Below are 14,255 nucleotides of genomic sequence, written 5' to 3'. Positions count from 1 at the left end.
GATACATCATAGGTCACCTCTTCTCTTACATTGAAATGCAGATTTTATGCTAGATAAAAGAGAAAACCACAGGTTCTGAATGGAGCATGTTCGTCCGTGGAAAGTGGAAGAACAATTAATTAAAGTAATGAGTTTATTTTAAGCACAACCATGTTTAATAAACCCCATTCATTGTAAGCTAAGCCACTCAAACGTGCACCCCAACGTCGTCAGGCCATTGCTCAGATGCTGTGCTGATTCAGTCTAACCGGCTTTCGTCATGGCCTGATGTAAATTATCTATGAGAATACTGAATACATTGTCATCCCATCCCATGTTCGACAAATCAAAGTTCGTTGCAAGTAGCACTTGTTAACTGATTTGTAATTCTAAATTGTAATTCAAAGCAATCATCTGTACCAGTTTGACAAGGTCTTCAATTTGCGCGTGCACATCTTGTCATCAGACGCTTCCATTTGCTTCCCAGAATTTATGTACATGCAAATTTAATACACATACTTTATTTGTACAGTGATATGTTCAAACCTTACTCTTTAATTGTACTGTGTCAAATATTGCATCATCTCCGAAAAGGTTGAATCTATCAAGCTTATCAAGAAGTTGAATCAATCTATCGAACTGATGGATCAGAGAAGGCCATTGGGACCAGGTTATAGTTGGCTGCTGAAAGGTGATAAGCAATAAATAAATAACTTCAAATTACATCTTTGCTCAATCACCAAAAATGGTCAACTTGATAATAGTACAAAATAACCTGGTTATTTTAGGAAGAAAAATATATTTTAGAGCCTACTGTTTCGGTTGCCAGTTGCAGCTCTATGTTTGATCGAGGTGATGGGGAAGAATTGAAGAAATCGATTTCTTATTATCAATGAAACCATCTGAGTGAATCTTGATAACAGCTTACAAGCAGTATCTGGAGATTGATAGCCCTTCCCATCTCTAACATTCATTAAATTCAGGTAATAAAGAAAATGAGGTGCTATGACAAGCTTCCAAAAAGACAACTAGAACCTAACCAAAGTAAAACCAAAACGGGCCAAAGACCTATGACAAACTTCCAAAAACATTAAGTTCTCTCTCTCTCTCTCCCCACAATAGGGGGCAACCCTCAGGCTCTGGCATGTTCTCTTTTTAACTTGTTAACACTAACCCTAACTCAGGTACAAGATTCCGCATTTGGGAGTGTTTTTTGACCTAGTTTTGAAATGGGCCTTTTAAAAAGCACTTTTTAATGTTTGGCTGGTCACAAGCTTTTTTGTTCAAAATAGATTCTTAAGGTAAATGGAATTTTTTTCTAGTTTTTCAAATGGGCTTTTTTTATGCAAACTTTTTGAGCCTTTTTACTAAACAATTTTTTAACTGGTTTTTGGCTTTCTCACAAAAAGCGGTGCTCCTCACAGACACACCACCATCACAGCCCTTTCAGCCATGCATTGAGAACAACTCTCATACTTGATTTTATCATTCATGGCAAGATGTTCCCAAGATGTGCTGTGACGTTGGTATGAAGTGCACTATGTGAAGAGCAAATCCGATTTCATGGGAGAATACCTTTAAAATTTCTAGTTAACTCCCCTCGGTTCTCTTTCTCTTCTGTTTGATTAAATGCCAGAAGTGTTACAACATCCTAAATACATCGTAAAATATAAAAAAGAAAAACTCAGTCCAACAAGTGCAATAAGGCAATTCCTAATAAAACCCTCCAAACAGTGAAAACAGGCCAACTAAAGAATCTGTAGATCAACATGCCATTCAAGCATTCATACAAGACCATGTCTGAGGAAGCATTGGATAACAGGAGTTTAAAATAAACGAATAACCAAATATACACAACATTACAATGCAAAACGGCTTCCAGTTCCATCAAGAAAACGATCAGTGTGCCATCCTTTGATCTTTAGTTCAGACAAAAATGATGGGAACAACTTATCCATTTTCACATAAGCCTCTTGCAAGACTACATCGCTCAGCCCATGACCAGACTTCTCCATCTCTGCAGCATATCCAGCAACCAGCCACCCTCTCAACGCATCTTCACCTGTTGCACTGTTCTCCAACACCATGTCAGTCCATTTACTTCCACGGCTTATCAGAAACTTCTCCTCAGGGAACATTTCTCTAAGTTCATTAAATTTGGAAGGTTTAACAACCTTGCGTAACGCCCTGCCCACCTTCACTCTTCCAGCATCTTCTATAACTCTTTCAGGAAATAAGAGATCTTCTCTATATCTCAAGTCTGCAGGGCTCGATACATTTCCAGTCTAGTTTGGTCCAGCGAAAGAATAAGATGATATAACATATAAGAAAATACAATAATAAAAAAGGTCAGTGCTTGCAATCACACCTTAAGAAAATCAGCCACAACCATTGCTGTCCTCTGTGGATTCAATGTGTTAACAGGAGCTGCTCGTATTTCTTCAGCCACACTGTATATGTGTAGCACAGAAAGAAGAGGGCCAACCAGCAACTGAATAGCAAAATTAAAACCATTAGGTCACTTCTGAATCTCATAATTTATGATGCTGAAATAAAACTTATTTCTTCCTTTTTCCCAAGATAAAAGCTCAAAATGCAGTTCTGCTTGAACCATGAAAGTATGCAACTTGGCCCTAGATAGAAATACCTAATCTAAAGAGAACAGAAGGCATTATTTATACAGTTGAGACTAATATCAAAGAAACACATACTGTTCTAAAAATCATGATCAAGGGAATTGTCAGTATCAAGGAAAATACATACTTAAGATCAACACATTGCCTTCAGACTCAACACATGGATTTGAACTGATGAATATCAAAGATTTGCTAATAAATGCATCTAGTTATTTCATAACATGATTAGATGCACTGCATAAACTCCATTTGTATTTTTTGGGGGGTATTCATACACATCAATGGGGACTAAGGGAGGCCCACCAAACATACCGCAAAGAGCCTTAAGTTCCACAGGTTTGATCCCCACCTCTATGTGGTGTTGAGAAAAGAGGTAATGGTGATATAAGACCTCTAATGGTTAATCTTTCCTACATTCATGTACTATTCTCTCTTTCTTCTTTTTCTACTCCTAAGAGTAAGAGGAAGTAACTTTATTGATTGTATTACATGTGGCAAAAAGTGACTACACGAGAGGAGAATGCAAATAGATGTACAAAATTTTTTACAACCCTTGCCATAAGAAAATGGCTGGTCTATCAAGGAATTAAGGCAGTTTAAGACTGTTTTGTGAGCTGAATCCCCATGTGAAGAGACTAACTTTTGCTTCAGCAGAGACAACATCCCCTTTGGATCCAAATATGGCTGAAAAGTGCTACCTTTGAAAGGCAAATGGAAGACCAGTCTTAGGTGATGCACTAGGAAAAGGCTGGAGAATCTCAACTTGAGGCTTCTCCATCACTATATGAGGTCCTTTCAACACCCTACAGTAAGAATGACAACGGGGCGGGTTCGGGGTGAACATATTCCCCGTCCCCAACCCCGATTGTAAAAGTAATCCCTGTCCCCGTCCCCGATCCCCGTCGGGGATAAATTGTCCTCCATCCCCGATCCTCGACGGGGATGGATTTCCCACGGGGACTCAAATCCCTAAAATTTTTTATATATAACAGTATTTACTTGAAAACTAAATTTACTTAAAATAAATAAATATTTTAAATTATAAATAATTTTTTAACTATGTTTTGATATATATAATAATAAATATATATACATAATCGGGGTCGGGGTAGGGTGGGGACCTCAATCCCCATCCCTGACCCTGATCCCAATCAGGGGTTCCTATTAATACCCATCCCTGTCCCCGCCCCACCAAAACAATCCCCATCCCCGACCCCATCGGGTCGGGGAAGTCGGGTCCCCACCGAGGATGAGGAAAATTGCCATCCCTACCCTACAGTAGGATTCCTTAATTCTTTTTCTTTTCTTTTTTTTTTTTTGAAGAAGAAGAAGGTAAGGTAAAGATTAATTTAAAAAGAGAGGGGTATACAAGGTGTATAAGAAGAAAAGCTTAACACAACCCCCGCATGCCCAAAAAACACGGAAAAAAAAAACAAAAAAAAAGCTTGACCACAACTACCAGACTCCACAAGAACCCAAAAACAAAGCCTGCCCAACAACTCAGCAGGCCCAAACAGGACTACAACAACAAAGGCACTAAAAAACTGAATCTGGAAGATCAAAGCAGTTTACTTGCTATCTTCCCCTTCCTCTTGTACCCCTCTGGTGCTTTATGTTCCTCTAGAGTTTGGTTTTGCAACCACCATGTCATAGAAGTCCGCCAACTGTCTGGATTTCCTGCTCCCAAGGACATAATGTAAACTGTCAAAGGAGTACCCCGACCAGATGCAATCCAAACCCAAACCAGAACTTAGATCCACAACTGGACTGCGGGCCTTCAAAACTTCGCTCTCCTTAGCTTTAAAACATCCATGCACTTGAACCTCTTCACCAGCTACAAAAGACACCCCAAGCAACCTGCCAAACACACCCCCACCTCTAGTTAAGCCTCAAGTGCTTCCAATCACTAAAGAGAGGATAGGTCCTACACCACCATCTCCAGTACCTTCCTTCCTAGACCCAGTGTTTTAAAAGCGAAAGGCGCAAAAAAGGCGCAAGGGCCATTTTGCACCTAAGGTGCAAGGCGCAAGGCGAGGTGTGTGCCTTTTCGAGGCAAGGCATACAATTTAAAAAAAAAAAGTCAAAAAAAATTCAAAAAAAAAGCCAAAAAATCAAAAAATTATAAAGCATAATATTAATAAAAATATAAACTTAAATTTTGAAATAAATGTTTTAAAAAACATATTATCTAAAATTAAAATACATAAACATAATATGTAAAGCATATTCAAATGAGAATTTAAAAATGAGATCAAACATATAAAACATTTTCAAGCATATAAATCCCACAATCTCTTTTTTCTCAATTAAATCAAGTAGCTAATGTGACATATTACATTTCTAATTCTACGAGCCACCTTTGTGCCACGCCCCTCGAGACAAGACCAAACAAGTCCATGTTAGGGTCTTAAATTCTGAGTTTTCACACAAAAAAACTAATGACTTTATAGTGTTAATTTCTTTTAAGATATTTTATTAGGCCGAATGAATGGACAACATTACCAAATATCTTCTTAAAAGCAATTAAAACTATAAAATCATTATTTTTTGTGTGAAAACTCGGAATTTAAGACCCTAACATGGACTTGTTTGGGCTGGCCTCAAGGGGCATGGCATGAGGGTCCGAGGGCAGAGCCCCCGACCCAGCCGCTAGACTCAAAAAAATGAAAAAGCGTTAAATTTTCAAAAGGCACACGCCTGGTCTATGAATGGACTGTGCCTAGGACCTGGGCGAGGCGCCTACCCTAAAATGCACTTCGCCTGTGTGCCTAGGCGCGCCTTTTAAATCACTGCCTAGACCTTGACCTACCCATTGTTGTGAGGAAAGTTAAGAGGAAATGTATAACTCATTGCATTTCCAAACACCTTTCTTACATCTTATTGTTCCCTTCCTACTATTCTTTCCTAGCCTATATTTCCTCACAACCCATTCCCAAGTACATACCTAAAGCCTTGGTCAAACCAAAGTGGAGGGATGCTATGAGAGCTAAACTAGAAGTACTTCATAAGAACAATACCTGGGACATTGTTGACTTGCCTGTTGGGAAGGAACCTGTTGGTTGTAAGTGGGTTTACACCATCAAGTATTATGTTGATGGGACAATTAAGAGATATAAGGCACGACTTGTTGCCAAGGGGTATACCCAAGTGTATGGGTTGTCTTTGGAAATGATTTGTGATTGGCCCCTTTATCAATTTGATGTTAATGCATTCTTGATTGGTGAACTAACTGCAAAAGTAGATATGTCCATTCCCCCTAGTTCAGTTTGGTTACACTCAAACTCAATCAGATCATACCCTCTTTGTTAAGACAAGAGATGCCAATTTGACCCATTCCCGTGGGACTCCACGCCACCACCTGCCCCGCCCTGGTCAGGGTTCAGTGCAGGTTTCAAGGAAACCCGATACTCTAGGAACCGGGGATGCTATTTGTCCACCCTGACTCCAGCCCTAAACACGCCCCAAACTATATTATATTACATAATATATATAACTTTTAATATATGGTAATATATATTATCTTTTATAATATTATATATTATATTATACTATATTATATTACAAAATATAATATAGTTCTAGCCTTCTAGGTAGGTTTCAAAAAAATAAAGAAAAAACAAATTTGTAAGTATGCAAGTAGGAATGACCAGGGCAGGGCGGGGCAAATTTGGGGATCCCCATTTCCTACGAGAACGAGGATAGGGTTGGGATTTCTAGCCCCAGTGAGGTTCGGGGTGGAGCATCTGTGTTTGGGGTCGAGGACAAGACATGCAAAATTTGGCCCTGCCTCGCGTCATTGCCATTCCTAGTTAGGAAGAGAGATACTCAGGTTGCCTTCCTTACTGTTTATGTGGACGATATTACTTACTGGCAATGATATACAACAAGTTAATGATCTCAAGAGGTTCCTTAATTCTGAGTTTGAGATCAAAGGCTTAAGGGAGTTATGATATATCTTGGGAATTGAAGTTGCTAGATCTAAAGAAGGCATCTTCATCTTCTAGCAGAAGTATGTGTTGGATCTTCCATTGAGACTAGGAAGCTTGGTGACAAACCTACCTCCACTCCTATTGATATGAATCATAAGCTTTCAACTTATGGAGAACTCTTAATCGACAAGGGAGTATTTTAGAGATTGTTGGGGAAGCTTCTATACCTTTGTATGACCTGGCCAGACATTTCTTATGTTAAGTGTGATTAGCCAATTTATGCATGCCCCCATGAGGGAAGGGTTTTAAGAAGAGGGAGGGCCTATAAATTGGCTATAGATTTGCATATCCAACAAATTGGAGATAAATATCACAGCATATATGCTTTGCCTAGTCATTGTAAACTGCATGGAAAATGGAGTTTCTTATTTTTCTTTATGCTTATATGTTATTGTTTTCCATACTAAGGTCAACCTGCAGCTGCAGCTGCAACTGCAATAAAATATTTCTTCTAGAAAATCAACAATGATGATGGAGGATGAGAATTGGTGGTGGTCAAGATAGTGATAAAATCCATCGATAGTGATAAAGGCACTTATAAAAAAATGGTGATAAAAGCAACTGATTTTGGATTTCATGGATGGATATTAGATTCAGAGCTGTGGAGAGGAAAAAGATGGTCTTTACATGTTCAGAATTTGGAGTTATGGTTTTCAGGGAGATGACCCCCTAGTTGTCAAGGTGACGCCTATGCGGCAAGGCGCCCTTTGAGGCTTGCCTCGCCTAATCGCCAAGTAGTTTTGTACTATGTATTATAAAATACTTTTTTATTCTTTATTTTTTGACATTCTAATTATAAAATAGGCACTATTAAACTATAATTTTCATTTTGTGTATTTATATACTAATTTTTTTTATTATTTTCTTGTTTGTTAAGGTTTAATAAATACAAACATTGTTAAATGCTGTATTCAACCCTCAAAGACTTTAAAACCTGAACCAATAAGTAAGGAAGTACTTGAAATTTTGTCTAATCAACACGTTTTCTTTTCTTCTTTTCCTAAAACAAAAATAAGGTTTCAACTCCTATATTTTTTGAATTTTCTTTTCCTTCTTTTTTTATTTTTGATAAATGAGAGTAATTTTATTGAAGTAAATATCAGAAATACAAGCAGCCTAGGAAGAGGCACGAGATGTTACATCCCCCAAGGACTGAATCATAAACACTAAACATGCCCAAACCTTAGATACAAATTACAAAGTAGCCCAAAAAAGATCACCCCTTGACACCCCTTGCTTGACCAGAGAATCAGCCATTACATTTGCTGATCTGCTAACCCAGTGGAACCTAACAGTCATATTTCTTGTCATCCATTTAACTTTCTTTAACAGATCCCTGTAGCCCCAACAAACTGTGTCTGGGCTATTCAGCCAGCCCACTACTACCTTGGAATCTCCTTCTACTAACAAATTGTTCACTCCTAATTGACTAGAAATCTGTATACCTTGTACTGCTGCTAGTAGCTCTGCCCTTACAGAATCACCTTCACCCACTGGTCCTGAGAAAAGAGACAACATATTGCTGTCTTTATCTCTCAGAATCCCTCCAATTCCGGATGGCCCTGGGTTACCTTGGCAGCTGCCATCAAAGTTCAATTTTACCACTCCATCCAGTGGGGGTTTCAATTCAACTTGTAATTTGTTCTTAGTGGAGACTGTAGAAGCCACTGTTTCCCAATTTCTCCTTAAGTCATCAAAGGAGAAATCTGCCAACAATTGTGAAGATTTCAGCCATTAGATTGTCTTTGTCAATATACATTCCTTGACTTCAACAAGACTTCTTTCCTTTTCTTGAAATATTCTAGCATTTCTCTCCTCCCATAAAATCCACAAGGTGGGGGCTCTAATACATTTCTACATTATCTTCCCCCTTTTTGTCAATCTCCCAAGAGCATCTGGAGTGAACAGCAGCTTTGCTTCAGAGGGCAAGTTCCACCTGCACCCAAATAAAGAAACAACCCAGTTCCAAATATTGGCAGCAAAGGAGCACGATATCAGCAAATGGTTACAGTCCTCACCCTTCACTTTACACATAAAAAACCAATTTGGGGACAGACACAAAAAAGGTTTCTTCTTTTGCAAGTTTTTCACAGTATTGATCTTACCATAATAGGCTTCCCAACAGAACACTGCTACTTTGGGGGGTATTGGCCTTGACCAAACCTCTTTAACAAGGAAGATTTGAGGGGAAGGGTTAGAGCAAAGTGCTTTAAAGAAATATGCGCAAGTGAAAGAGCCAACCGGTTTTAGAGCCCTGACTCTTTTGTCTGGGTTAGTGGGGTCTAGGCACACCGATTCTAGAAGCAACAACAGCTTTGAGACAATGAAATTCTTCATCCCTTAACCCTCTCCGAAACCCAAAATCCCAATTTAAAGCCAAAGGGAAAACCGGGGATGAAGGAACCAAGAAATGGGTTTCTTTTTAAAGAGGGAGATGGAATAGAGAGAAGGGAAACTGTCTTTTAGGGGTTGAGTGTTCACCCAAGTATCTTCCCGAAAATATGTTGATTTTCTATACTTTTCCTTCTTTTTATTCTCATTAATATGTTGATTTTCTATATTTTAACATGAACTATACTTTTCTTATGAAAAATATAAATAATTATTAAGGAAATATGGTTATGGTACCTAGGGAACTACCCTAGGATCTATGTTTTCTACATAAAAAACCCATTGCCTAGGCGACTAGGCGACAAGGAGCCCCCCTGTCGCCTAGCCTCACCTTGGCACCTTGAAAACTATTGATGACCCCAAGGACTTCTGACATCTTATCCCTCAGGGTAGAATTAGCATTCGCGGTTTAATTCCTATCATGTTATATTTGAAATATTTATTTACTATTATGAAATCATAATGATGTACAGATTGACCCTCAAGTTAACCCAGTAACCCTGGATCCAGTTCTTTCTATAGGGTTTGGAGCACTTTAGCATTGCCTCAAGCTCTTAATGATGCACTTAAATTAACCACCAACTCTTCCTAGCATCCATCCAAGATATGGTTATGCACAAGGTTTCTAGCTAGTTTTTCAACATAAAATGCAAAACCCCTAAAGAGAAATAAAAAGAAATGAACACAAGTATATTATAAGGTTATCAAGATGAATATAGAAATTCAAGCAACCATTCTGGAACAACAACATATGGTGGATGTTGGACATAGAAAATGATGCAACTATATCAAGCTTCATGTTCCCACCAAACGTTCAAAAGATAAAATTAAAGATTAAGATCAAAATCAAATGGCCATCTTGAACGTGAATGTTTATTATAAAAGGGAAAAAAAGTTGACTTAGAAGTAGAAAGATTACTTTGGGGATCATCTAAATATGATCAATCTGCAAACGACTAGGTAACAGATCCTTCATCACCAGGTAATGACTCAGTAAGAAAACCAATTCGCTTGGAATCAGCAACCCAACATGGTAAAATTTTCCTTTTAAAGAGTTAATTCATTTTGTGGAATGTTATGGTTATCTCTAGAAGGAATCTTCTGTGTTGCTAACTATCAAAACAAAAAGGCTTAGGATTTGAATACCTAAGTTGTAATTTAGGAAAGTATGAGAACTTTGGAAACCACCAAATATACTGTAGGTATTTGTAAAGATTCTAGAATTATCTATGTGAATTAATTAGTATTGAACCTACATCTAAAAATTGGAAATGTATAATAAGTATGTAGGAAGTTGTTAAAGCCTAGATTCATCCTATGGGACCTGTATGTGTGTGCTCTTGTAATGGTTTGATGCTTTGGTAGAAGACGAAATCATGTAAAAGAAATAAGTGGAATAAAATAATTCAAGAGAAGCTTGTTTTCAAAACTAGCAGTTGAAGTCATTCGTATGTCATATCAACATTGAGGCCTAGGGAAGCCCTATGGGAGATGGAATTGGGTATGGTGACCATGGTCACCACTTGGGACAGTTTTGATTACTGTACATATCTACATTTTTATATTATTAATGAATTACCAATCAAAAAAAAATGTTAGGACAGCCCTATACATGTTTCCAGAGTCATACATCCCCAAGTTTCCACAGCCTCGTATTTCCCAGCTCTTATTAAATTAAGCTTTTTTATAATAAATAAAAAAGAAATTTTATTAAAAGAAAAAAAAAGAATTACAAGAGAGGTGATAAGATATCACCCACAGGTAAGCAAAAAGAAACCCAGCAACTTTCCCTCTTCTATGCAATCAATCTAAAGCCCAAACAAAAGAAAAAAACCAATCCCACACCAAATATAGATAAGACCATAAATGGGGAAAAAAACACATGCCTAAGATCCATCCTCCAATAGGGATAGGTATCGCCTCTCCTCCCTCTTTGCCCATCTCAGTGCCCTACTAATAAGGGAAAGACACCTGCCCCATTACACAAACTACTACTGTGAAGAAACATCCAATCTCAACTTTTTTATTCCCACCAATTTTCATTTATATTAAGAGAATAAATGGCAATAAAATTTTATGTACTATCCTGTTTATCTATTCCACACCCTCTAAAACCCTTCTTCCTTTGTGCTTTCTCCCTCTCTCCCAAAAGGTTGGGAGATGCCAGTGTTTTAAAAGCACAAGGCGCAAAAAAAAAGCACAAGGGCCAATGCACCTGAGGCTCAAGGCACAAGGTGAGGCACATGCCTTTTTAAGCAAGGCACAAAATTACAAAAAAAAGAGCTAAAAATCAAAAAAAAATAAAAAATAAAATAAAATAATGCCAACAAGGTTTTAAAAAAATCAAAAAATATTAAACATAATGTTAATAAAAAACATAAACTTAAATTTTAAAATATATGTTTTAAAAAACCTATTATCTAAAATTAAAATGCATAAGCATAACATGTAAAGTGTATTCAAATGAAAATTTAAAAATAAAAGCAAACATATAAAGTATTTTCAAGCATGTAAAACCCACAATCTCTTTTTTTCCTCAATTGCATTGCTTCGAGTAGCTAATGTGATGTAAAACATATTGCATTCTTGATTCTATGAATTGCCTTTGTACCACTCCCCTTGAGGCAAGCCCGAACAAGTCTATGTTAGGGTCTGAAATTCTTATTTCTCACATAAAAAATAATGATTTTATAACTTTCATTGCCTTTTAAGAAGATATTTTATTGCAATGAATGAATGAACAACATTAGCAAATAGGGGGTTCTCGGAGCTTCGATGAGTGAGAGAAGCGCAAAGCCCTTGGCCCAACCGTTGACTCAAAAAAAAAAAGCAAAAAGCACAAAGTTTTAAAAAGGTGCACACCTTGGCTGAGGCGCAATGCGCATTGAAAGGGGTGTACCTAGGACCTGGGCGAGGCACATACCCCAAAATGTGCCTTGCCTGTGCGCCTAGGCATGCCTTTTAAATAGCGTGCGCCTTGTGAAAGGGGTGCGCCTAGGACCTGGGCGAGGCGCATACCCCAAAATGCGCCTCGCCTATGCACCTAGGCATGCCTTTTAAATCACTGGGAGAAACAAAGAGAAAAGAACCATTTTGATTTAAAGATTTTTAGATTCTGCAACAAGAAACAAAGACGAGGACCAGAAGTTCTCATGGGCGACGTTTTGCAATGTATACTGACTCAACTTGGAAGCTGCAACGTGCAATGAAGACCCATTTCGTTCATCTCTTATTCTTCTGGCATTCTAGTTAGAAGTACAGAGGAAAGTATGCATCTTGCATTTTCAAACAGCAGACTTATACTGTCAAGGAGACTTCAAGGTTGGGTTTTGCATGAACAAAATCAGATTTAGACAGCCCCCTGGCATATAAATTTGCTTGCCTAAAACTTCTTAATCTATTGAACTGCCATCACCAAATATGAAACTTTAATTAACGAGTTTATGCTGATCATCGATAGACAGGTCTGAAACCCAGGTCAGAAATAGAAAGTTTTCTTTTCTTTTTCTGTATTCTGTGGTGGTCTAAACTAAACAGCATCTTGATGATGGGGTCTGTGGAAATAAAGTTTTGAGTGTCCTAATGGTGAAGGGGTTTCAGTCGCAAAGAAAAGGAACGAAAGTTTTGAGTTTATGTTTCATTCAGGGAAGGAAAGAAAGGCAGTTACTATTTACTTTTCATTTTATTTAAATATTATTTAAAATTAAAACATTGTGTCTCCACCTTTGAACATTGATGCGTCATTCCCTAAATGGAAGGACAGAGATGGGCACAGGGGGGTGACAGATGAACCTAACCCCCCTCCAACAAAACCTTACCACCCTCCACACCCACTAAAAGCCCATCCACATCTCCCAATATCAATCCCAATTAATCAGATTTTCCTGAATGTTGAACGCAATCCTTTCTGCTTCTCTTATTAAACTTCTTCATTTTCTTCACTTTCTTAATGGGCCCAATTCCAAACAATCCCATCTTCAATCTAGCAAAAACCTTCAACACTTGAATTCATTTTCCTCACTTTCTTAATGGGCCCAATCCCAAACAATCCCATCTTCAATCTGGCAAAAACCTTCAACACTTGGATAGTGCATTGATTTCTTTGAGGTGTGAACTTTCTGACTGCATTAGGAATTTTCTCAAAATCCTTCGGGTCAAAACATTTGGCATTAATCCTTTCTATTCCAATACTGAATTCCTTTCAAACATCTGATCTGCTGCCAACACACCTCTCCCTTCAGGCCCATCCCCCTTCAGCTCCAACTGCTCTCACAACCTGTCTTGAACCTCATTGTTAGTGCAAACTGCCACATGAAGCAACCTTTCCTTTTCTTTACCCTTCCAAGGCTCCAAAGGTCTACCAAATTTTTCTTCCATTTGCTTAAAAGATTTCCTTGCTCTTCCTACTATAAAAAACAAGCCCAAAGATTCACTAACCTCCACCTCAGTATTAACTATTGTTTCCAAGTAAATAGAACCTTCAACTTCATGAGTTTCATCAATGACAACACCTTCCTCCACTTAGGACCTTGGATTCTTTCTTGCATTTGTCTTTTGATGACATTTGGAGAAATTGGGAAGTGATGGCCAGAAGCTCTACCAAAAAAGAAAAAGAAAAGATTTTATGGAAACCCCCAGCCAAAGACTTTGTTAAACTAAACTTTGATGGGAACAGTCAAGGCAACCCAGGCCCTTCAGGAATAGGAGGGGTGTTGAGAGATAAAGAAGGAAATATCATTGCATTATTCTCCAGTCATGTGGGAGTGGGGGATTCCATTAGGGCAGAACTGCTTGCTGCTATGAAAGGGGTACAGATTGCAAGTGAGTTGGTTTTGATGAATCTGGAGATTGAAGGGGGGACTCAAAACTGGTGATAGGATGGTTGAAGGATCCAAAGTTTATAATCTGGTGCTTTAGGGATGAGATGAAGAAATTTAAATGGCTAATCAGAAACATGAATTTGAGAATACTTTGGGTTAGGAGAATGGCTAATGCTATGGCACATGTGTTAGCTAAACAAGTTGTAAATAGGGATAATTTGTATTGGGCTCAGCTGTAATGGACTTTTGTAATTTGCTTGTCGTGTGAGAGGTGGCACCTTGTGCCTCTCTATGGAATGCTTGTACTACCTATTTTCAGTTCTCTTTAATAAATATTTACTTTTACTTATCAAAAAAAAAAAGGGAAAACACCTTCCTCCAAAGACTCACTCAAATTATCATCATCCTCTTCAGCCTTTGTGTTTCCACCTTCAATTCCT

At 38.0% G+C, this 14,255-nt stretch overlaps 1 protein-coding gene across 1 annotated transcript in view; it reads right to left on the bottom strand.

Annotated features, from left to right (window-relative positions):
• Nucleotides 1-1,713: 1,713 nt before the first annotated feature.
• The window catches only part of RUS2 (root UVB sensitive protein (Protein of unknown function, DUF647)), a 34,722-nt gene continuing 22,180 nt past the window's right edge, over nucleotides 1,714-14,255 (bottom strand). The window contains exons 9-10 of the mRNA XM_088978742.1: nucleotides 2,348-2,470; nucleotides 1,714-2,264 (exon numbers count right to left, since the gene is read on the bottom strand). Coding sequence (XP_088834868.1) covers nucleotides 1,839-2,264; nucleotides 2,348-2,470 — 549 coding nt within the window. The 3' untranslated portion in view covers nucleotides 1,714-1,838. The remainder of the gene's footprint in view (nucleotides 2,265-2,347; nucleotides 2,471-14,255) is intronic.

This window comes from Nelumbo lutea, chromosome 3 (assembly GCF_056320005.1).
Source record: "Nelumbo lutea isolate HS-2025 chromosome 3, American lotus-T2T, whole genome shotgun sequence".
Taxonomy (NCBI): Eukaryota; Viridiplantae; Streptophyta; class Magnoliopsida; order Proteales; family Nelumbonaceae; genus Nelumbo; species Nelumbo lutea.
The sequence above is the reverse complement of the archived record's forward strand: the minus strand, read 5'-3'. Positions and strand labels throughout refer to the sequence as shown.